This window comes from Rissa tridactyla, chromosome 9, assembly GCF_028500815.1.
Source record: "Rissa tridactyla isolate bRisTri1 chromosome 9, bRisTri1.patW.cur.20221130, whole genome shotgun sequence".
NCBI lineage: Eukaryota > Metazoa > Chordata > Aves > Charadriiformes > Laridae > Rissa > Rissa tridactyla.
The window spans coordinates 11,236,242-11,258,787 of record NC_071474.1 but is presented as its reverse complement, the minus strand read 5'-3'; the positions used below and the strand labels follow the sequence as shown (position 1 = coordinate 11,258,787).

General features: G+C 41.1%; 1 protein-coding gene across 7 annotated transcripts in view; it reads left to right on the top strand.

Annotated features, from left to right (window-relative positions):
• Nucleotides 1–601: 601 nt before the first annotated feature.
• Nucleotides 602–22,546, top strand: part of SH3GL3 (SH3 domain containing GRB2 like 3, endophilin A3) — a 56,245-nt gene continuing 34,300 nt past the window's right edge. For 2 of the 7 annotated variants that reach the window (XM_054213643.1, XM_054213642.1), the window contains exons 1-3: nt 697–763; nt 5,414–6,145; nt 7,109–8,746. Coding sequence is in view for 1 of the 7 variants with exons in the window: in XM_054213634.1 (XP_054069609.1) it covers nt 719–763 (45 nt within the window). In the remaining 6 variants the exon portion in view is untranslated. Of the gene's footprint in view, nt 764–5,413; nt 6,146–7,108; nt 8,747–22,546 lie in introns of all 7 variants that reach the window. The other 5 variants (XM_054213638.1, XM_054213639.1, XM_054213635.1 and 2 more) reach the window with 5 other exon arrangements.

Here is a 22,546-nt window from a genome sequence, read left to right as displayed (position 1 = left end):
ACCACTGCAAGAGCTGCCCAGAGAGCTGGTGGAGTCTCCGTCTCTGGAGACATTCAAACCTTCAAAACCCGCCTGGACGTGTTCCTGTGCAACCTGCTCTGGGTGACCTTGCTCTGGCAGGGGGTTAGATGATCTCCAGAGGTCCCTTCCAACCCCTACAGTTCTGTGATTCTGTGAAGAGCTTTCACGTGTTAAAAGCTACCATTAAGTTGTGATGTATACTCTTGGACCTGAGGTGAACGAGCTCAATGAGAGATGCTACATGGAGATACAAGAAATGAGACCCATAAAGGGAAAACTGGAGCCTTATTGGAAGCAGGACCAGTTGGCTGAAGTCGGGGAGCTGACAGATGGGCCCTGTGCTGTGACGGAAGGATGCCCTGGCTGTGGCGGCTGCGCCCCCGCCCGCAGGAACCTCCCGCCGGCCGCCCGCCCCCTCGCCGCTGTCTCCATGCGACAGCGCAGCCTGGGCAGCTCCCAGCGCCCTCATTTGCATAGCCCCCGAAAGTAGCCAATGGGCAGCCGGCTCTGCGTTCTGTCATTTGCATGGGCCCCCGGCGGCGGCCAATGGGGTGGCGCCCGCCGAGCCCGCTGGGGAGGCGATGTTTCCCTGCGCGCGGGGCTGTAGGTGCGGGTGACACAGCGACAGGCCGGGCCGGCCGCGGGGACCTGCCGGCCCATCGGCCCGGGCAGCGCCGCCGCCGCGGGGAGGGGGAAGATGTCGGTGGCGGGGCTGAAGAAGCAGTTTCACAAAGCCAGCCAGGTAAGAGCAGCAGCCGCCGACGGCGGAGCCGCGGGGGCCGGCTTTGCTGTGGGTGGGCGGTTCGCCCCGCGCCCGATCCCGGTCGCCCGAAGGCGCAGCGGGTCCCTCGACCCGCTCCTTCTGCATCCCTCTCTGGCACCGCCAGGGTGTCTGCTTCGGCTTTTCCTCCGGGCCCTCCCGGGTATCACTGCCTGCTGGGTTGATCCTTGCAAGAGAGAGCTCCCTCTTTTCCTTCTTTTGCTTGGGGCTTCGGGTCTTTCTTTTAGTCATTAATATTTGTTATTTAGCGATGGGTTTGTGCTTGTGCTCTGAGGCCTCCGTTAAAGATGTAGGCTGTAGGGTGCTAGTTTTCCCCTGAAGAGTTCATGATGTTGTTCTTCCGCAAACTACTGGTTTGTTATCCTACTTGGCATACCATGTATTTGTCCTATAGAGGGTATCATGTGTTTCTAGAGTTTTCCCTCCTTTTATAGATGCTGTACTCTTAGAGCTTTTCCTGGGTGAACCTTCATCTTCTCCTGCCCCCTTTCTTTCCTATTATCTCTTCTCTTTTATAATGTGCTTCTCTTTAATACTTTTGCTGATTTCTCCTAAGAGCGAAACCCCTTTCCATGAAGCGGGTGGACTGGTTGCATTACGTCGCGTGACAGGGCTGACCCAAACCCCGCGTTGGCAAGGTAGCTTCAGGAAGTAGCAGCAGTGGGGTTATTCTCACTGAAGCTGTTTGGAAGCCTCAGCTGCTTTGCTTGCTTGTTCCGAGCCTGAGGGACCTGTATTTCCGTTGCCTCTCAGTAATTATAATGGTAATACTGAAATTAGTGTCTGTAACCCACTCAGTCAGATTGGACAACTGCACTTGTCTTGGTGAGAGTGAAGAAAATCAAGCTTCATTGAGTGCTTAGCTGTCATCTTTCAAGGTCCTTCTTCACGTTTGGCTTGACAGCAGCCCAAAGGCAGAATGTGCACTTTGTTTGGATATAGAGATGCTAAATATTTGTATCTAATGTTTATTTTCAGTAGCGTTCTTTCTTTCATGTTAGGTACTGATCTGGAAAAAATCTCATTAATCTGTATCTTTTAGTTAGCTTCCACTGTTTCTTTGAGAAAATGGGTCTTCCAGGGTAAATGTCGGGAGAGCAAGTAGGGGAGAGCATCTGTCATTCATTTCAGTGGCCAGTCCGGTCCAAACTGCGACAGTAAACAAATCCAAAGACAATTTATAAAAGATTTTGGCTTGTTTTGCACCTAACTTACGCTGGTAAGTGATGCAGCCTTTGCTGTGGTGAATTTGTAACTCAAGAAGCAGAAGGTATTTAACTGAGGAAGTTAGAGAGGTAACCACAACAAATGCTGTCTTGTCTAGCAACTGGGAAGAGTGCAAGTTGCTTAATCCTGCCCAGAGGTCAGGTAAACATTAAAAAAAAAAAAGGAGGGAGGGGATCTGATAAAGGTAGCAGCAATGGCGAAAAGGAATAATAGAATATATTGACGTTGACTGTACATTTATTAAAAAGTTGTGGTATGACTTCCAGTATTCATTACAGTAAGGAACTGTGATGCATAACTCAGATAATCTCCTTCTCAGGGTGGGTCAAAGGTAAAGTTTCCACTTATTTTCAAATGCAGGACTGAGCAAAGAATTTAAATTGATTGTAAAAGTCTCTCTTCAGGGCTGGAATTGGATTTTTTTCAGTGCTTGAGGAAAAACAAGACGCTTCTTAAGAACTCACTCTGGAAGGACTCAGATAAGATGTTGGGCACAGTAATAGTGGAAAAAATAACAGAAGAAATAGCATATATATGATCAAAACATCCAGGCCTAAATAACTGATCTATTTATCTGCCATGCGCGCAGGTATAAAGGTACAAACTAAATGGTTGTTGAAACTGACAAAAATAAAGCGGAACATGCAAAATGTAAATATTGACACTCTATCTTTTAGCTAGATTCTTTTACGAAATATTAAAACAAGCGAATGCAGAGCATGAAAGAAGTATTTCTCAAAAGACCATTTGATAAATCTCAAAGTACTGTGGGATCACTTAAGGAGACATATATATACCTTTGTGCCTTTGTGTATTGAATGGATGAGAGATGCCAAGGGTAACTGTTAACAGCAGAGACCGGCATTGCTTGGGGAAAGAATGAAATTAATTCCTTTAGTGTTCCCAAAGGAGAATGGGGGCAGATGACAAAAACTGGCAAATTTCCCAGAGGACATTGAGGAATACTGAAGGGAATGAGACTTGAGCCAGGGCATGTGATTAAGGAATAAGAATAATATTTGAAGGCTGACAGAACCTAAAGACAAAAAATCTGAACGGTGAAGCAAGTGGGCTAAGACAGTCCGTACTTAAAAATTCATTCAGAAATGTGAATAAATATCAAAGAAGTGGCAAGATCCATGTATTTTCAGAAGATACTGTTTCCATGCTAAAATAGACTTCCGTTCAACTGAAACAAACCACAGTGCTAACTGAAATATAGAGTAATGTAGATGTATAGTTGTAGAAAGATTAAGTAAAATAAAACAAATGGAGTTATTCTCTAACTCTGTATACTCTAACTGATCTACTTAACTGTTGCGGAACTGTTTTTTGCAAAAGAAAGGCATTTCACTTTTGTTTTTGTAAAAAGCCTGCCTCCTCTGTTTGTCTTTATGTACAGCTTTTGTGTTAACTAGCGGTGATCACCTTTGTGGATAGGCTTAAATTCTAAGTTTATAGAGTCCAGGAAAAAAGCAAGCAATACTTAAGTTTTTATACATGCCGTTGACATTTCTGGGATGTTTGTCTGGTGCATGTCAGCTTGGTTTATCTAAAGTTACGGTTAAGTAAATAAGTGTTTGCTTTATAAAAGGTCAGCAGCTAACTTTTTATGGTTATTAAAACCCTCTACCAAAATTGGGCATGACACGCTATTGCAGACTTGGTTTGTGTAGTAAAAAGTCGCCATGTCTCTGCCTGTAATCCATTAATTCACAATAAGTGTTCTTGATGTTTTTTTCCTAGATTTTTTTATCCAATTTGTATTTTGTACCCCACTGAAAGTGGCGCATCTGTGTAGGTTTTCATCTAAGTATCTGGTAGTGAGATTCAGAAGACAACTCTTGAGTTATGTGCATCTGTTGGAATTACTGCAGTAAATTCTGCACCCCAGTGAGTGGCGTTTTAACTATTTTTCTCTATATTTCAATATATAAAGCTGCAATTCTGCTCCGTTATCTGTACCCTAATAATCGCTCCCTCTAACATCACGTAACTGATAGACCCAAAGCTTACATGTGACCCAGAGGTTATAGATCTGTTATGTAACAGATAATAGCTTTTGGGTACACTAGAATTTTCTTTACTGTGCCTTTTATTTAGGTTACAAGGTTAAATTGAAACACTCCAGTGGACTGGAATGAGGATCACTTCCGTTCTGTCCATTTAAGATCAGTGATGATCCCTTGAGCATAACTCATTTGACTCATGAAATACCAAGCAGAAACTGCGTGGCTTCTTACCACCTTGCACTGGCTGATAAGCAAGGGCAGGTTGTTTCTCTGATTAACTGATTAACTCCTGCACAAGTCTCATGGAATTCAGCCTTTTTTCTGGTTTTTAATGTATTTTCAAATAGAAGTTTTTTTAATTAACCTTCAGGGAGTTCTGTTAATGATGAAAATTTGTCTCCTGTCACTTTCAGCCTCTGACATATCTTATCTGTTTTCCTGTTTTCAGGTTGAAACCTTTTGATGTAGGTGGGTGTATCTCTGCCTTCTGTTTCTGCAGGCCTTGTTCGCATGGTGGTTGTGCATGTGGGATAACCCAGATGGTGGGAGGACTGCATCTTCTGATGCATACTGGGAGTATTTTTAGAGTGGTGTTTCTGTTTAGAAAAGCAGTAAGTGTAGAGAGTGAATAAGAAAGACTTAATAGGCAGCAGATGCTATTATAATTTCTGCTTTGCTCTAAAGCTGCAGCCAGGCTGGTGTCTCGGTGTAAAGATATGTGATTTTTCAAAGCAGTTGGTGACTAGTGAGCTGAGAACCTCCCTCCCTTAGGGTGTTTTGAGAGCTCAGCCGTGATGCTGGCGTAGGAAATCTGCTGTTGACCTTGAATTCACATGTTTTCTTTCCCTCTCTCTTTTTTTTTTTTTTTTTTAAATCAATTGTAACTAAAGTCTGTGTATAGCAGCAGTCTCATTATCAACAGCTTATTCATAGTGTAATTCTTAGGCTTAGCTTCTCAGCAATAGTGGAAATTACTAGTTTTTTTGAGGAAACACATGACTGCCATTTATTGTGAATATCTTGTTTGTAATGTTGGCATCAACAGTTATTGTTAGCCTATGCAGACTGGTTTCTTAAACCTTCTCCTATTGTCAGTGAAGAAACAGAGGCTCCAAGACAGTGTGAATCAGGAGCTGGCTCTATTGTCTATAGACAGAGCCTAGGGGTGAGCAGATTTTCTAACTAAAATCTGTTACAACTCTTTTGCCTTCTGAATGTGATTTAACCTACTGTAATAAAATATATGCTCTGTGCTTCTGTCTCTTACATATCCTGGATGGCATTTGTCTTTTCAAGTACTGCATCTTTTTTAGCAATGTTTTTAAAGGCCTTTTTCTATTTTTTTTTTAATTTTAATTTTTTTTTTTTTAAGTTTTGGCTATCACCAGCAGCTGCAGAGATGCTGTTTCTTCTCTCCCAGATTTCTGCTTTTACTCCATTGATTTATGTGGCATTTTGATCCAATCTGTTGGAATGAAGACCAGATCACAATCAAGATCATCTTGTTCTCCAGACAGAATAAGTCTTGTGATTGGGTTTTTTTGTGGTGATTTCTTTTTTCTGTTCTCCTGACTATTTTTCTTTTCTGTTATGTTGTAGATGAATGATACTAGCCTAGACATAGTATTTAAGCCCTTTTTTAAAGTCCATGTTGACATTGAGTTAATACACAAAAACTTAATTTACACGAGTGCTTGCTAGCAAAGGAAGTACTTTGGTAAACTGAGGAAGAGACAAACATCATACAAAGAGAACCTGAACTTGCCAGTGAGACAGGAAAAGAAACTCATTATTGTCTACGTGCAGATATATTTCTTTCCTAGGACTATAAGCTGTTATCATACAGTCTGTTAGAGATACTGCCCTTTCAACTTGAGTTGGGAGTGATGAATCCAAGACCTTAGCAGAGAGAGAAAGCTTCTATCATGTTCCTAGTTTTTATTAGATAACTATATAATCTTATAGAATTGTGGAGATAGGACAGTGGTGAAAAGGACACTGGAATTTAGTTTATTGTCTGAGATGTTTTCATATGTGTTTCAGAAAGGAGAGTAAACCCTTGGCCACTGGCAATGACAAAAAATAACATTCCTCTATTCTCTGTGTAGGTATCTAATTAGACAATATTGTTTGTTTTTACCTGTGTTATGACTGGAGACTGTTCTTATGCAATCCAGTAATTATAAAACTATAATGTAGATTATACGCTGTTCCTCTTAAATTCCTAAGACGATGTGAGGAGAGGCTGAGGGTTTGTGTAAATCTTTGAAGACTTGTTAGTTCATGGAGTATTTGTTGGGTTTTTTTTTTTTTTGTGTTTCTTTTTTGATGGAAAACAGTGCTTGCAAAAGCAGAAGTCCTCATATTGCACTTTTCTTTCAAAGCAAAACTGATGAAAGGGAGGGAAATGTGGTCCTGTGGCAAAGATCAGCATGGGGTGGGGGGAGCGGGGTGTAGTAAGGCGACAGTGATCTGCACTTCACCCCTCTTCCTTTGGCATTAGTAAGGCTAACTCACCCCCTCACTCACTTTTGAGTTACATGGCTGACTTTGTTTGTGCAGCCCACCCTGCTTCCACTGAAGCTTGCTTCCTGCTACCGATGTACTGGGCTAATAGGTAGGAAATAGGAAGACAGTTCCTTGTGGCATGAAGGTGGTTTTCAATATTAAAAAAAATATATCTGATGGAGTTGGGAGGATGGTGAAACTAGCTCTCAAGATTTAGGTTTACGGTCATATTTACAATTTTATTTATCACCTGCTACGTAGCCTGCTAGTACGGCATAACTGTAGGAAAAAGAAACTTCAGTCAGCACACAAATTAAAAGATAGCAATCATATCCCTCTGCAACCTTTAACAGTGCAGCTTTCAGAGCTGCAATAGATGCATCACAATGCTGTAAACTGGGAATCTAGCAGTGATGCAGCTACAATTTGGAAGGAGGTTAGTTGTATTTTACCCATAAAATATTTATATATAAAAGTCTGAATGGCGTTGCAATAGAAAATGGTGTAGCTTAATGGAATGGCAGCTGAACTTTCTCCTTGAACACATCTCCTTTTATAGATTCTTGGCTTTGCTGAAGAGTTTGCACAGGCATCCTGAAAGTTCGAGCGAGAGCTGGCGCTCCATCCCTAACTCATGCTGTTGCCTGAGTCATTGCGGCACATGCTGGGTAATATATTGCAGTGCAGTCTCTTGAGAATCCTGCAGTGCTGAAAAACAAACAGAGAAGCAGAGCACAGCAGCAGCATTGCATTAAGATTTTCTTCAGCATCACTTGCTAAGTGTTGCTTGAAGTTGCTTAAATATTTTGAGCAGATATATTTCTACCGAGAAGTTGCATTCCTATACAGAATTTGGGACAGACTTTATAATATACATATAGACGGACAAATTCTGCTTAGTTACACTGATAGAAATCTGGGATGACTCAATGAAGTCTTATAGGAATGTGCAGCATAACTGTATAACTGAGTGCAGAATCTGGCCCATAAAACCTCAGTCCAAGTGCTTGTTTCTATTGAGGTAAGAAAGTTGTATATATTCAGTGGCACAATATAGCTGCAGTTACAGAACAATCTATTGCTGAAGAATAGAAGTGTTTTAAATATCACGTTTTCTCAGTTGTGCCATCCAAACAGCAACACTTTCTGTAAGCAGACAATTCAAATATGTCCCATTCTTCGTACCTTCTGTAAGAACCCTATAAACCCTAAACTTTATAATGGCATTGTTAAAAACAAACTGCTTCTCTTCATGTTAATGCCACTTTCACCTCAGTATATTGTGGTAATCTAATTCTGTACTGTGCTCTTATTGTTAGTCTCTTTCCTGTTCATGGAAAGGAAGCCACTGCTGGAGTTTTATGACTAGTTGAGAGTTGAAGATGCATTGTTAACAATGCTTTTGTCAAGTCCAGTTAGAAAAGTGCTAATCGAATGTTAGATTGCACCTTAAATTATATTTTCTAGAGCCCTAGTGTCCTATCACTGTGTACATGTCTCTTTTATTAAAGTTATTAAGAGTTATATGCATTGATGGGAGAATATACCAGTTAATTTCCTGCAACATCTCAAATATCAGCAGCTGTGTATGAGAAACTCAAAAATAACTTGGCCTTACGTGCTTTCTATTCAAGGGACAATGCCAAGCCTCTGATGAGAATTCTGTTTCTGTACTACCCTAATTAAATTACATTTTTTGATACTGTACCTGTGTTTAATGAACTGTGGTGACTGCAGTGAAATTAGCCTGGTTAGGAACTGAAACTGATTGTAAGAATCCAGGACTCAAAGGAAATCAAGGGGTTCTAAAATTCCATTTTCTATGATTGGCAGTTTCTGTTCTTGTGCAGCCAGGTTACAGATCTAAGTTGAAAAAGTGGGGAAAAGATTTGCTAGGGTTTTTTTGGTTTTTTTTACCAATCAAAAAAAGACATAAAATATTAAAACCAAGTATAAACGGTCCTAGGTAGTAACAGCCCCTTTATTCCCTTGTGGGTGGTTTGCAAATGCAGGTAGGTCTCTCTGTTCCCATTCTTTTTTTACAGATGCAAATAAATAAGGTACCTGAAGGTGATGTGACTTCAAGGTTAAGGAGCTGGTCAGTGGCAGAGCCAAAAGTAGATGATGTTTCCAGACTAAAGATACGATGTCCAGTCATTAGAAATTCTGCTTTCAAACTTTGCTGGAGTTTGAAAAGGTGTGTAAAAGAACCATGTCGCATTCACTGTGGATTTTTTAAAATTATCTTTTATTTTGCAAAGGATATTTGGGTTAAGGCTTCCATATAAATGTGGTCTAATTCCACTGACTCAAAGTTCAGCAGGGCTGAACATGGTATTTTCACTTAACTGTTTTTAATACCCCTCTGGAACGGGCAAGCAATGTTTTAGAAACTAGGATTTTCAGGTAACGATATCCCCCCCAGCAGAGAATAAGTGTCTGTGTGGGAAGATTACTTAATGTCATAAATAAGATGTGGGATTGGAGGTCAGGAAGTCATTTTTTTGATTCAAAATTATGAATTTCCCTTTCGCAGTCCTGTTGGGAGACCTAGGGAGTGGAATTTGGTGCCTGTGCCATCTGCACGGTCAGGGAATGCCACAGACATGGGAACGCTTTCCCTTTCCCACAGAGAATGTAGCACCTGTCAGCTTGGCATCTGGGTCACAGGAGATGTGTGCGTGGCAGGAGGGGAAGAAACCCCATTAAAGTAAATTATTACTCAGAGATCATAGCTCTTCATCAATTCAGAACCAGCAGTTCTAGTTGGTTGCCTAGAAATTCCTTCCAAAGAAAAAAATAAGATTCTTAAAGATGCCGGGATGAATTTTGCTTTTGGTGTAAGCTGCTTGGATGTCTGCCTGGAGGCACTGGAACACGGCAACTGTTACTTACCTTTAAGATTAACTGTTTATTGCTTTATGGCTTTAGCATCTGAATATTCCCTAGCTGTTTTTTTTTCCCCTGTAAGTTGTAGTAAGCACCTAAAATGACTGTTGGTGTTGGAGGTAGGGCTTTCTTGTTTGTTTTGGTTTTTTTTTTCCTTTTCTTTTTTTTGCCTTTGCTGGGGGCTGGGGAGAGCAAGCAAAACTTCTTCGCTCCCCTGGTCTGTGCTACAGCTCTCCATGTGCTGAGAGACCACTGACATTGTTCTGTTCCTTGCTGGAACTTTCCCTTCCTTGTAGTGTTGAACCTAAGTTTGTGCTGGTGCCAGTCACAACAGTTTAATTTAATGGGAAGGAAATTCGTGCGGTGAGCAGTAGGAAAGAGACACGTGCATACACAGGTGAATGGTAAGCTTAGGCAGGAAGGGAGTTGCTTGCGGAAATAGCTTTATATTTGAGGAAGCATGTTGCAAAAGAGACTCCAAGATAAATACTTTCTGTCATCAGTAGTTATGCCCCATAAGTTTTTCTCAAACTGTACACTTGGTTGCTGCTTTCATTTATTCTGAGTGGGCCAGGTACAGGAGCTCGTCACAGGCTGCCCAGAGAGGTGGTGGAGTCTCCATCTCTGGAGACATTCAAAACCCACCTGGACGCGTTCCCACGTGACCTGCTCTGGGTGACCCTGCTCTGGCAGGGGGTTGGACTAGATGATCTCCAGAGGTCCCTTCCAACCCCTGCCATTCTGTGACTCGCCAAGGGACTGCAGGCACTGATAAACCCAAAAGTTGCTCAACTGCCAGCTTGTAAACAGTTGATGCTGGAGCATGGTGGACGGTTGTTCCTGTGGGTCTGCGTAGTACTGACAGATTTGGCCCAACCTAAATGTCTATGTTAGTGTAAGGTGATCACACTTCTCAAAGACAATGTGACCTTGTTTATTAGTATGATGAAATCTGTGATTTATGTTCAAAAGTCATGATCCCACGGATTTATCTGCTATAGAGTCATGAAGTTACTGACGGAATTGTCTTCTATAGAGTCATGAAATTACAGCTGTGTCCATCTGGCCTAAGCCGTGGTCTGTGCAGGTCAAATGAAGCAGGTGTTGGCAATGTTCTAGTGCCTGTTGTCGTTAAATGCAGGTTTTCTGGATGTGACTTGTTTGTGGTAGAGGAATATTTTTCTTGTTTCCAGCTTCTTTCTAATGGTGAAACAAAGGACTCTTTTCAAGGTGGTTTTAGTTTTACACAAAATCTGTTCAACTGTTTGAAGTATGTATATATATATTTTTACAGATCGTATCAGTAAAATCTTGAAACACATTGAAATTTAAAAATCCCTAAAGCTCATAGGTGTGAACTGTTTTAGCTCTCTCTGCTACTGAAAGTTTGCCCAGTTTTACTGTGGGTAAATGGAAATTGGTGATAGTACTTCCATGACTATGTATAAATATAGCGTTTATATATAACCTGTATTTCCTCCCCTACCATCTTTACGCCTTTGGACAGAAAAAACTCTTCATTGATAGCCTCTGCCCAAAATATATTTGCAAGACATTCTTCGAAGGCAAAAAATATCTGCAAATTGACATTGCTTATAGATGAGAACTGAGAATTTACGGTGTGGAATGACACTTGCCCTGACAGTGTCAGGAGTCTAGGATGAATTACGTGGTTTCTTTATCAGAGATATTCGTTGCTTCTTATGCTGCTTTTTTGACATAACCTTTCTGGAAACACTCTTTTAGAGCATCTTCATTAGTTACTGTCATACTTCCGAGTTCTAGTCAGATTGGTGTTGCAGAAATGAAGCGTTTCTGCGCGGGATTGCACCCTGCTGCGAAGCAGGAAGAACAAGTTCAGACCCAGAAGTCTGGTGCTATTGCTAGCTTGTACAAGGCATTTGTAGCGTTGCACTTAGCGCCTCTGTCTATCAGCATGTTTGGGAAGCAGGCAGAAGACTAGTACGGCTCACTCTTATCTGATGAACAAAAAGTTTGTTTATACAAGGCGAAAAGATGCACAGAAGTATAGCTAATCTTGCACAAAAGTAGTAATAGTTCTGGGAATTGCTTTTTTTGGATTATATCAAAATCACATTTATTAAAAAAATGAGGAAATTAAGTTTCACCTTTTTTCTGTTTTGGTTTTTTTTTTTTTTTACAAAATAAAGTCATCTTGCCAAGTGTTGTCAATTTCTGTGATACTTTTATTCAAAAATTACACAAAATTGGAAAAATGATAGTTTTAGAAAAGCCTTGTTTCAGGTGGGAGAAGTTTGTTTGTGAAGATTGTATGTATTCTTTTGGAACATTACTTATTTTATGATCCAAAATAGTAACCGCTTGCCTTGTTAGTTACTTTTCACAGTGTATCATCGAAGTTATTCCTTCAGCAGATGTTCAGTTCTTGCCAATGTAGGTGAGACTGAGTAAACTTTAATGTTTTGTTCATCACTTGGAACATGTAAAATACATCAAATGAACTGTCTTTGCATCAGCATTTTGGCATATATGAAGCCTTGACACTAATTCTAGTAATGCATATTATTATTCTAGCAGGTGACTGAAATAAATACGTGGTCTGTCCAAAATTACTGTTTTAGATTGGTGCAAAGGAAAACTCAGCTTTTGTTGACTTGCCAGTTATTTTCTAAATTTGAGTGACTTACATGTACAGAAATTGCAAGTGTTGGTATGCCAGTTGTAATTACTACCCAGAAAATACTGCTCTGCAAAAGCCTGTCTGTAATTGTTTTCCTCTTCTAGTATTCCTGGAATCTTACATCTTTCTGTGTGTTTGATGCAGTTATAAAGATGCATTCAGTGCGTTCACAAGGATTGCTCAAAATAGTGGTCAAATGTTATTAAAAAAAATTCAAATCCTTTATTTTTGTAATCCAAAAAGTAACTAAACTTAAATAAGTACTGCAGACGTTGTTGGAACTCCTGTCAGTTATGGCTCTAATTTTATGCACATCATTCTACGTGGCACATCTTAAAGGAGTCAAAAAATAGAAAATCTTGCTTTTTTTTTTTTTTTTGTACTTACTTTTTCAACCATCGATTTGAAATTTTGAAAACTCTGTGATTCTGTATACTATCTAATTTAGAGTTGTATTATTAATAATGAAGAACGCATTTCTCTACATTCTTAATTATCATATATGTTTAATCAAGATTTAAAGGGCCATATCTATTGCTTTGTTTTGTATCGAGGATGCAAGAATTGTGACATTTTCATTGCAAGTGAGTTTGTTGGAGATTGAGATTTGCCTTCAGTGATGTCTTTAGCTGTGGTGAAAGGTTTCTGTTTCGTGGGACTTGGCTTGTTTTGCTACTGGTGGATGTACTGCCTTTTTTTGTAGGAATTTCTTGCTCCAAAGCCATGTGCCAGTAGAGGAGGACAGTGCCTTTTGACTTCATTTGCACTAGTGCTTCAGAGCTCCTTGGTCTGTGTGTAAATTATGCCCTGAAAATTTCTCCAGTTTTCTCTGTCATGTGATGGAAGATGGAATTTGATAAAGTTGGATAACAATGAAATACCGACAATTCTGTGTGCTGGCTGAGGGAAGTTCTTTTCTGGCCCCATGGATGGAGTCAGTGGTGCATTTCTGCAGTGCTGCTGTTACCGCTGGAATGAATTGTGCCTCGTGGAGATGCAGGACGGTGTGTCTCCGTTTTACAAGTGTGACTGGGAAGCCCTATTACCTCCAACTGCATTTTAGTTTGTGGTATTGCATGTAACAACGTCTTGCTGCCTAAAACCACTACTATGTTTTGAAATGGAGTTATAAAAATAAGAGAAAAATGTGCAGTGACTTCCTCTCCAGACTAGTCACAGTGAACACAGTGATGAAAATAATCCTTTTTTTTTGTTTTCCTCCCACTTTTTACTGTGGTACTTTTTCCTTTTCTATTAAGTGATTGAAAGGAGCATGGATTATTAAAACCTTTGAGATACAGATGAGTGTTTTAGACTCGTTTGTTCCATTTAGGTTTTGCAACTCATAATGAGCACAGGTTGCATTAGCATTGAGAGTTAGATACCTGAAGTCCTTTTGTTTTTCCCATGGGTATTGTTGCTAAGGACCTCACATGAATCCCACCAAAGTCAGCAGTGATGCAGAGCTGCTGGGAGCATGTTGTTGGATTTTTCAAAATATTTGAGGTAATGAGACTGTAACACCATTAAAAACTCTGTTGCGTTTGTAGTGAACAGGAACAGGAAACACATTACTTCACAGTGCTGTAATGCTGAATGTGAATTTAAAGGCTTGTGAAAACTGTCAACTAAAATGGCTTAAAAAAAAAAAAAGAAACAAACAAGAAACCTCTCAAGCAGAGGAGACAAAAAATCTTGCTGATTCAAAGGGAGAGTGTGCAATCCATGTACAACAGGAACAGGTGCGTTGCCTTGCATGGGTTGACAGGGACTGACTGTGTGGCAGAAGAATGTGGGTGTTTCACAATGTACTAAAAGCTGTGGAAACTACAGGACTGCTCAAAAAAGTAGGAAGGATGCCACTTAAATCAAAATAATGTGCAGTAAAAAGTAAGGGTAAGAGAAGAAGTTGTCAATACACTTTAATAGTGACCTAATAAAATCCACAAGGCTAGAGTAAATGCTAAAAAGTGTAAGCAGTAGTTTAATATCATTGAAGGACACATCTCTAACTTGATTATGTGGAATGGCATTCTGTAAGCATTGCTGCTTGATGCAAAAGTAATTTCTGAAAGAGCAATAGACAGATTATTTGTCACTTTTCATGCATACAAGGTGGTCTTGCTGATAAACATTATGCTGGAGCGGTGATGAGCAATAGTATGCTAATGTGAGAAGTTAATTCTAAACCAAATCAACCAAAAATTATGCTTTTGACCGTCAGTGTGTCTGGCTATCTACAACCTCTGTTGACAGTTTTGTTGTTCCGCTTCCTCTGTACAGCTCACCTGGGGCTCCATCGTCGATGATTTTGATAACGGAGTCACTAAAACTGTCACTCTAAACTATGGCACTGTCAAAGAACTTCTTACTTTAGATAATTGTGTAGTTGTATAGTAACTTTTAAAAACTAAAAATGGTACTGCTGACTATTCACAGCATATCTTTTAGTGTTAGCAGCTCTAGAGCTTAGATAATTTTAAGAATATTTAACCCAAATACACAAGCTTTGAGCTGAAGCTGTGAATCACTATCAAAAGTGCCTACATCTTGTCTACGATATTTCTCCTTTGGTTGGTCTGTATTAGTGCTTAAAAGTATTTGCCAGGTAATTTCTAAGACTCAAATTTACTGCTTTTTCCTAGCCCTTACTTTGGCAGGGCTCTCTGACATCAGTTCTGAGTAAGTGATATTTTTAGTTTTGCATGTGGGCATTGAGGTTGTGTTTAAGGCATGAAGTCAGGAAGAAGTGGTAGGTGCTTGGTAAGCTAAGGTAAACTAATGTACTCAGCCTTAAAAAAAAAAAAATATAGTTGAACTACAGTTTTAGACCACAGCTGACTTTTCTTTAAATGCATTTTCAATAAAGTCATATAATAAGCAAAAATCTCTGGTCATGGAAAATGCAGGAGGGCAACTGGATAGACATGAATTATGCAGTGCAGTTAAGTGTTTTCAAGACGAAAAAACTATTTAAATGTTCTAAGGGTTTTAATTGCCTATTCTGCACACACAAGCTATGATTTATGTGGGATTGATCTCTCTTTTTTGGAGAACTAGGATTTAATTTTTTGTTTCAAATGATATAAAAGAAATAATGACACTAGCATATGTTACTTTAACAGAAAAATGTTGCGATTGGCTATTTGATAGCAACTCTAACCAAGTCAGACTTCACATGGGACCCAGATACAGGGTAATATGCTGGGCTTTGGTTCCATGAAGCCTTGAAATATTTGCACAGCTTTACATCCATGGATAGCTCTGGGACTGTTCATCTGCTGATCGCTGGCTAGACCCTCCGGAGTTCAGGCCTGTGCTATAATTTGTGATGTATTTAATGTTAGCTTTTGGGAGAGCCAGAGCAGCCATCTTTCCTTAATAAGCTAGGGTAGTTTAATCTGAGAAAAGAGTGAAGGATCCGTTTTCTGGGGTTAATTCCAGAGCATTATGCTGGGACTGGTCAGATAATGTTCTGGGAACTCAAAGTGCAATAAATTCCTCTTAGAAGCTATGAATCAGAGTAGTGCACTCTTCCAGAACTGAGACTGACAATATGCCAACATTTTCTAGAATAAAGCAAAGCATAGATTTTCACTAGACTGAGTGACAATTGCTAGGTGTCATGTGAAGAGGACAGAAATAAAGAGGTATTGAATGGACAAGGTAATGTAAAGCTCACTCGGTGTTTAGTACAGAGAGCTCGCTAAAGAAGTCAGATGACCTCAATGGATGGTTAGATTGTTTTTTGTATGCATACCTTTCCCCTGCACGTGCACGTACTATGTTTATGGAATCAGCTTTAACAGCTGGATGCCATCAGACTGAGGATGCAGTTGCACGGAAACTTGCATCACCCTAAATCTAGGCTGTTGTAACCTCGCTCTACCCCTGGAGTAAGGTCCTGCCCACTTCCTTGAGTCAGCTCTGAGTGCTTGTGTGATCACAAACAGAGCTGATAGAGGCAGCTTATCCATCTGAAAATTAACCCAGCTGAAATGTGTGATTAGCTTTCAGGTGGATTAACACCTTAAGCTCACAGTGTAGTAGCACAAGAGCTGTTACCACTGTAAGGGAAGTGGTGGGAATGTCTTCACAGGGATGAAAAGGATTTAGAGAAGAGTTAAGCAGCTGTGGAAAATACCTTAATGAATATTAGAATGTCTTGTTTGCATTCAGAGTAGAATAAACTGTGCTTTGTAAGATATTTATATCTCATTGACGTTGTGAATGATTAGCCAACTCTGCTGCGAGTTCCCCATGGATTTAGTGGTGACCATCATGGTTACAATAATAGTCATGTGAGGGCAAACAAAGGAGACAAAAAGATCTATCCATATTCCAGCAAGCCATAGTCCAAACAGGGCAAGTGAGTGGTTTAAGTAAAATGGTGGTCAACCTGGATGTAGGTAAAAGGAATGTTCATGGTCAAAGCAGCACCTCAGACCACGTAAGTTACAAATCGTTTGAGTGATAGGGCTTACACAATGAGATCTGAGGCTTCAGTCTGTCTTCAGTGGAAAATTGAGAGCACTGTTGAAGGAGGGGGGAAAACATACATTTTCTGAGTGCAGGAAAGAGTGCCCTTATTTCAACTGTGAGGAATATCAAGGGAAGGAAATTCTGCACAATTAGAGTAAGGCCTAGTGTGACAAATGATGTAGAACAGATCTTTTCCAACCGAGGGTAAGTTGTAAAAGGATGTTAGAGGTAGCAAGAGGCAAGTTGAGACCTGCTGGTCCAACTGAAGGGGAAGAAAGAGATGCACAGGCAGTGTAAGCAGGGACAGGTATCCTGGGGAAGAGTATAGGGGCACAGGCTGGTTGTGTAGGGAGGTGGTCAGGAAGTCCAAGGTGCAGCTGGAGCTGAACTTGGGAAGGGACACAACGAATAATAAGAAGGGCTTCTACTGGTGTGTCAGTCAGAAGAAGAAGGTCAAAGAAAGTGTATCCTCCCTGATGAGCAAGACTGGCAAACTGGTAACAACAGACGAGGAGAAGGCTCAGGTACTCAACTTTTTTGCCTCAGTCTTCACTGGCAACCTCTCTCCCCACGTCTCTGGAGTGGGTGGACTGCAAGGCAGGGACTGGGGAAGCAAAGTCCCTCCCGCTGTAAGAGACCACCCAAGGAACATGAATATACAGAAGTCTATGGGACCTGATGAGATGCATCCCAGAGTCCTGAGGGAACTGGCTGATGTAGTTGCCAAGCCACTTTCCATGGTATTTGAAAAGTCACGGCAGTCAGGTGAAGTCCCCGGTGACTGGAAAAAGGGAAACATTGCACCCATTTTAAAAAGGAAGGACCCTGGGAACTACTGACCTGTCAGCCTCATCTCTGTGCCCGGGAAGATCATGGAACAGATCCTCCTAGCAGCTGTGCTAAGGCACACGGAGGACAGGGAGGTGATTTGAGACAGCCAGCATGGTTTCAACAAGGGCAAGTCCTGCCTGAAAAACCTAGTGGCCTTCTATGATGGAGTGACTACATTAGTGGGCAAGGGAAGAGCTACGGATGTCATCTATCTGGACTTCTGTAAGGTCCCCCACAACATCCTTCTCTCTAAATTGGAGACATGTGGCTTTTATGGACGGACTGTTTGGTGGATGAGGAATTGGTTGGATGGTCACATCCAGAGGCAAGTGGTCAATGGCTTAATGTCCGAAGGGAGACTGGTGACAAGTGGTGTCCCTTAGAGGTCCATATTGGGACCAGTACTGTTCAATATCTTCATCAATGAAATAGACAGTGGGATTGAGTGCACCCTCAGCAGGTTTACAGATGACACCAAGCTGAGTGGTGCAGATGGGATGCCATCCAGAGGGCCCTGGACAGACTTGAGAAGTGGCCCTCTGTGAAACCCATGAGATTCAACAAGGCCAAGTGCAGGGTCACTTGGGTAGGGGCAACACCTGGTATCAATACAGGCTGGGGGGTGAAGGGATTGAGAGCAGCCCTGCCGAGAAGGGCCTGGGGGTACTGGTGGATGAAAATCTGGACGTGAGCTGGCAATGTGGGCTTGCATCCCAGAATGCCAACCGTATCCTGGGCCATATCAAAAGCAGCATGGCCAGCAGGTCAAAGGAGGTGATTCTGCGCCTCTACTCGGCTTGGTGAGACCCCATTGGGAGTGCTGCATCCAGCTCTGGAGCCCCCAGCCCAGGAAAGACATGGATCTATTGGAGCGAGTCCAGGGGAGGGCCACAAAAGTGATCAGATGGATGGAGCACCTCTCCTGTGGGGACAGGCTGAGAGAGATGGGGTTGTTCAGCCTGGAGAAGAGAAGGCTCGGGAGAGACCTTATTGCAGCCTTCCAGTATTCAAAAGGGGCTTATAAGAAAGATGGAGACAAACCTTTTAGCAGGGCCTGTTGCAGTAGGACAAGGAAGGTAGATTTAGACTAGCCGTAAGGAAGACATTTTTTACAATGAGGGTGGTGAAACACTGGCCCAGGTTGCCCAGAGAGAGGTGGTGGATGCCCCACCCCTGGAAACATTCAAAGTCAGGTTGGACGGGGCTCTGAGCAGTCTGATCTAGTTGGAGATATCCCTGCTCATTGCAGGGGGGTTGGAGTAGATGGCCTTTAGAGGTCCCTTCCAACCCAAACTATTCTATGATTCTTTAAGCTAACCGGGAAAAAAATAAATGTGGTGTAACTTCTCATGTTCTCCCAATACTCTTTGGGCAAAACAGAATGTCATAAGGGACCACTCTGACAATTACTTGTTAGCATCTGTAAAACCAATATTTAAATTCGGTCACGAGAAGCGTCTAATGTAGAAACATCTTAAATCATGCAGGAGTTGGCGTAAGAAAGAAGATAATGCGAAAGGTCCTCATATTACTTGGAAAGGGAGCACGTAAAGTGGGTTATTTAAATCTCTAATTTTAAGGGTCTTGTTTTATAGCATAATCACTCTTTCTCAGCTTTGCAGTGGGCGTGTATGAGTATGTCAAAAGGAAGCCACACCTTCCTTACAAGCACAGAGAACAACTTCAGAAAGAGGGATTGTTTTAAGGCCAAATCAGGATTGTATTGCTGCCAAGTGAATTTTTGCACCAGGAGCATGTAGAGGGAGGCAGAAGTGTTAATGTGATAACAGCCAGTGGAACTCGCTCTGCGGGTAACTTGCCGTTCTCAGCTCTAGCTCCTCTGCGTGCAGAGGAAAGAGGACAAAGTACTGCCCAGTTGCCACGCCTGAAACAAGACGCTTAAAACAGCGGCAGGAAATGTTGCTGGCAGGGTACGTCCCCAGCACGGAGTCTTGCTGGTCGTCCTTTGTCACCCTGGGGCAGGACCGCCTCTGTGGGATGCGCCCAGTACCACCATTGTCTGCAGCGCTCAGGCACATGCTGTCGCAGTGTATTCTGGCTGGATGAGCAAGTGCCAAACACATCATAGTCTGGAAAAAAAATCCCCAAATACTACTTTTCAAAGAAATTCAGAATGTTTTCTATAACAGAAGTTTGGAACCAAATGAGGAGTCGGGGAAATTGGAAAAATGAAGAAGCATATTAACCAAACATTTTTTTTTTTTTTAATGGCCCTTTGATAGCTTTATACTTCTGTTTTTAGAATATGCTCACTTCCACAAGCAGCAAGATTTTTAAACAGATTAGGGAACGGTATTTTAGAGTTTCACAATGAGATACTGATGTAAAAGAGTGATTCTGTCTGTGTGGTTTCAGGTATGTCATTGTTCTTGGCTACATGAAATCTCAGATCAATTAATTTGATTGAATTTTTGTCAGAAACTTCAGTGTAATCAGGTTTTCTCTTTAAAAACACTTGTATTTTTTCTGAAAAGTGGACAGTCTTGAGCCTCACACTTTATTACGTAGTCTTTTAAGTAGGCTTGCAGCGCAAATAATACGTCTGCATCTAAAAAGTTAGATAGGTTTGTTATATTCAAATTCTTACAAAGATGTTTTCCTTCTGAGTTGTGTACAAGAATGATTACTTTCAATTTACTAATTTATAAATGCGTGTGTAGGCATCAGTGTTGAGTTCTTTGGGAAACAGTGGAGGTTTGTCAGGAAAGTGCTCAAGGTTTTGCAATACAGAGTGGTTTTTGTTGTACAATGCATGCACTAAAGAATAGCTTTAGCAGACAAGTTTGAGTAAAATGCTCAGTAATACTGTGACGTGTCGCTGCCTGGTGCGAAGTGAGTCACTCTATAGAAATGCAAAATCGCGTTATAGAGTCCAGGGGCTTGTACTTTATTCCTATGTGGACAAGAATGTTCTTTGTGATACTGTTTTTCTTCAATATCTGTATGCATTTAATTTAAGCTCACAGACAACATGCCGAGTATTGGTGTATACACCGTCTCATGCTAATGATCTGTTTGATTTGTATCATTTGCTGCCTTTTTTTTTTTCCCCTATGGATTCAGTACCTCGTTGTCCTTTTTCGCTGCTCTTTTAGATATGATTGAAGATGAGGGATGGTTGTCAAACTGGAATGGCTATTTTGTAATATGTAGGAATGCTGGCCTCAAAGCTGTATTTATTTGGGCTTGTCCAGAACGATTGCTTATGTTCTGTCTGAACAGTTGCAATGAGAAGGAAAGGTCATTTAGTGCTACTTGGAAGAACCTTATCTAGAAGTTATCAAAGGGCAGTCTGAAACCTTTCTGTGCAGAGATGTGGAACAAGTTTGGAGAAAGCACGAGTGATAGTTACTGGAGCTTGTGATTTATACAACGGCATGGGGATGAAGGCTTTATTTAGGAACAGGATTTTGCTCTCTGGGAGGGGGCTGTATTTTCCCCAAGTAAGTTGGATTTATTGGCAAGGAGTAGTAGAAGGCATGTAGAAATCTTGAAAAACTATGAGTTTGTGATGAGATGGACTCAGTTTCTGGAATCTACTCAGTGATTTTGCTGCCTCTAAAGTTCAGTAGCTGCCAAGGGCATCAAGAATAAAAGCACTGTGGTTTAGAAATGCCTGGGTGAAGCCTGTGTTGCTTGCTTTTTCATCATCACAATGCGTCTTAGAATTGCAGCTCTAGAAGCAATGGCTGTGCCCAAGTTCAGCTTGTTTAAGAGCACATAGGACCCAAAGGTAAAAGTCTATGTTCAGGATAACGGTATTCCGACAGCAGATTGTCTGGGTAAGTTAATAACAAGCTCCATTAATCGGTGGGTGATCCAGCTCCTTTGTGTGAGACTGTGAGGGAGCAGGGGGAGAAGAATTGCGTTTGAATTGTTCTTTATTGGAGTTTGGCTCCTTTGGCCAGAATGGCTTGGAATAGCGACCGCCAGGCCTCCCTGCAGTTGAGACGTGCTAGCTCTCTGTGGCTGGAATCCACCTTGCTTTGTGACAGCTGCTCTTTTTCCTTTAAATGTACAACACGCATTTCTTTTCATGTTATTCAGCAGCTAGTGTTTAAGCTCCGTGCTTGTGGTTTAAAAGAATAATGGATGTGTGTAATTAGGAAGCTGAGAAAGCCTCTATGTATTATGGGAAAGAAATAAAAGATGGCACTTTTACAGCTACAGTTGAGGGTCTTGCCAAAATTATCTGATTATAAAGTTACTGATTGCTTAATATTTTCTGTCAAAGATGCTTAGTGAAGAACATTATCTTAAACAAGTACTGTATGCGTTATAAGAGAAAGAACTTAGCGTTTTAGGTTTAGAAGTGGCAGAATACATTCCTTTAAGCATTTTCTGCTAGAATAACATTAAACATTCTGTATGCTTCTAGCTCATGTATTTTTCTAGTAATCTTACCTCATAGAGCTGCAGGGTCTCACCTGGACCTTAAATCAAAACGTGTTTTGCTGCTGACAGATCAGAAAGCGGGAGGAGACTCAAGTCCCATTTAAAAATTGAAGGATTTAATACACACTGATGCCATTTTGTCGAAGTGACAGCCTTCTAATCGGAGAAGATTGATTTAGGACTCATGTTCTTGATTCCTATTGCATTTTCTGAACCTGGCATTGCAGTACTTTATAAGCCATTTGGCAAGTAGCTGTTCACAGTTAATGGAACTGTTGACACTTATCTGTTGTGTTCTTCACTTCAAGTGTCCATGCATCTGTTGGAAAGTCCTTCTGCAATTCAAAGGCAGAAGGTCAAATTTAATGAAACAGAGTCATAAGCAGTGCATATCTTTGTGACAGAAAGCAAAGCTGATAGGAAGCAGCTTTTCAAACACAGGTTTATTGCAACTATCCTTGAAAGCAAAGGTAGTTATATCTCTCTTTCTCGCTGTTTCCCCCCCACCCCTTTCTTTATTATCTGTTTCTCAAAATAACAGCAAGTACCTGATCTTTTCTGGGATGCTTGCTACAGTATTTCTGTCCTAGGACTCTTCTTTCTTTCAACCTTGAGTTAGAGACTATATAAATTAACAGTATAAACCAGTCTGGTATTTTGATAAAAGAACATGAGAGTGTACCAATAAATGACTCCTGAGCAGAGTACTGAAAAGAA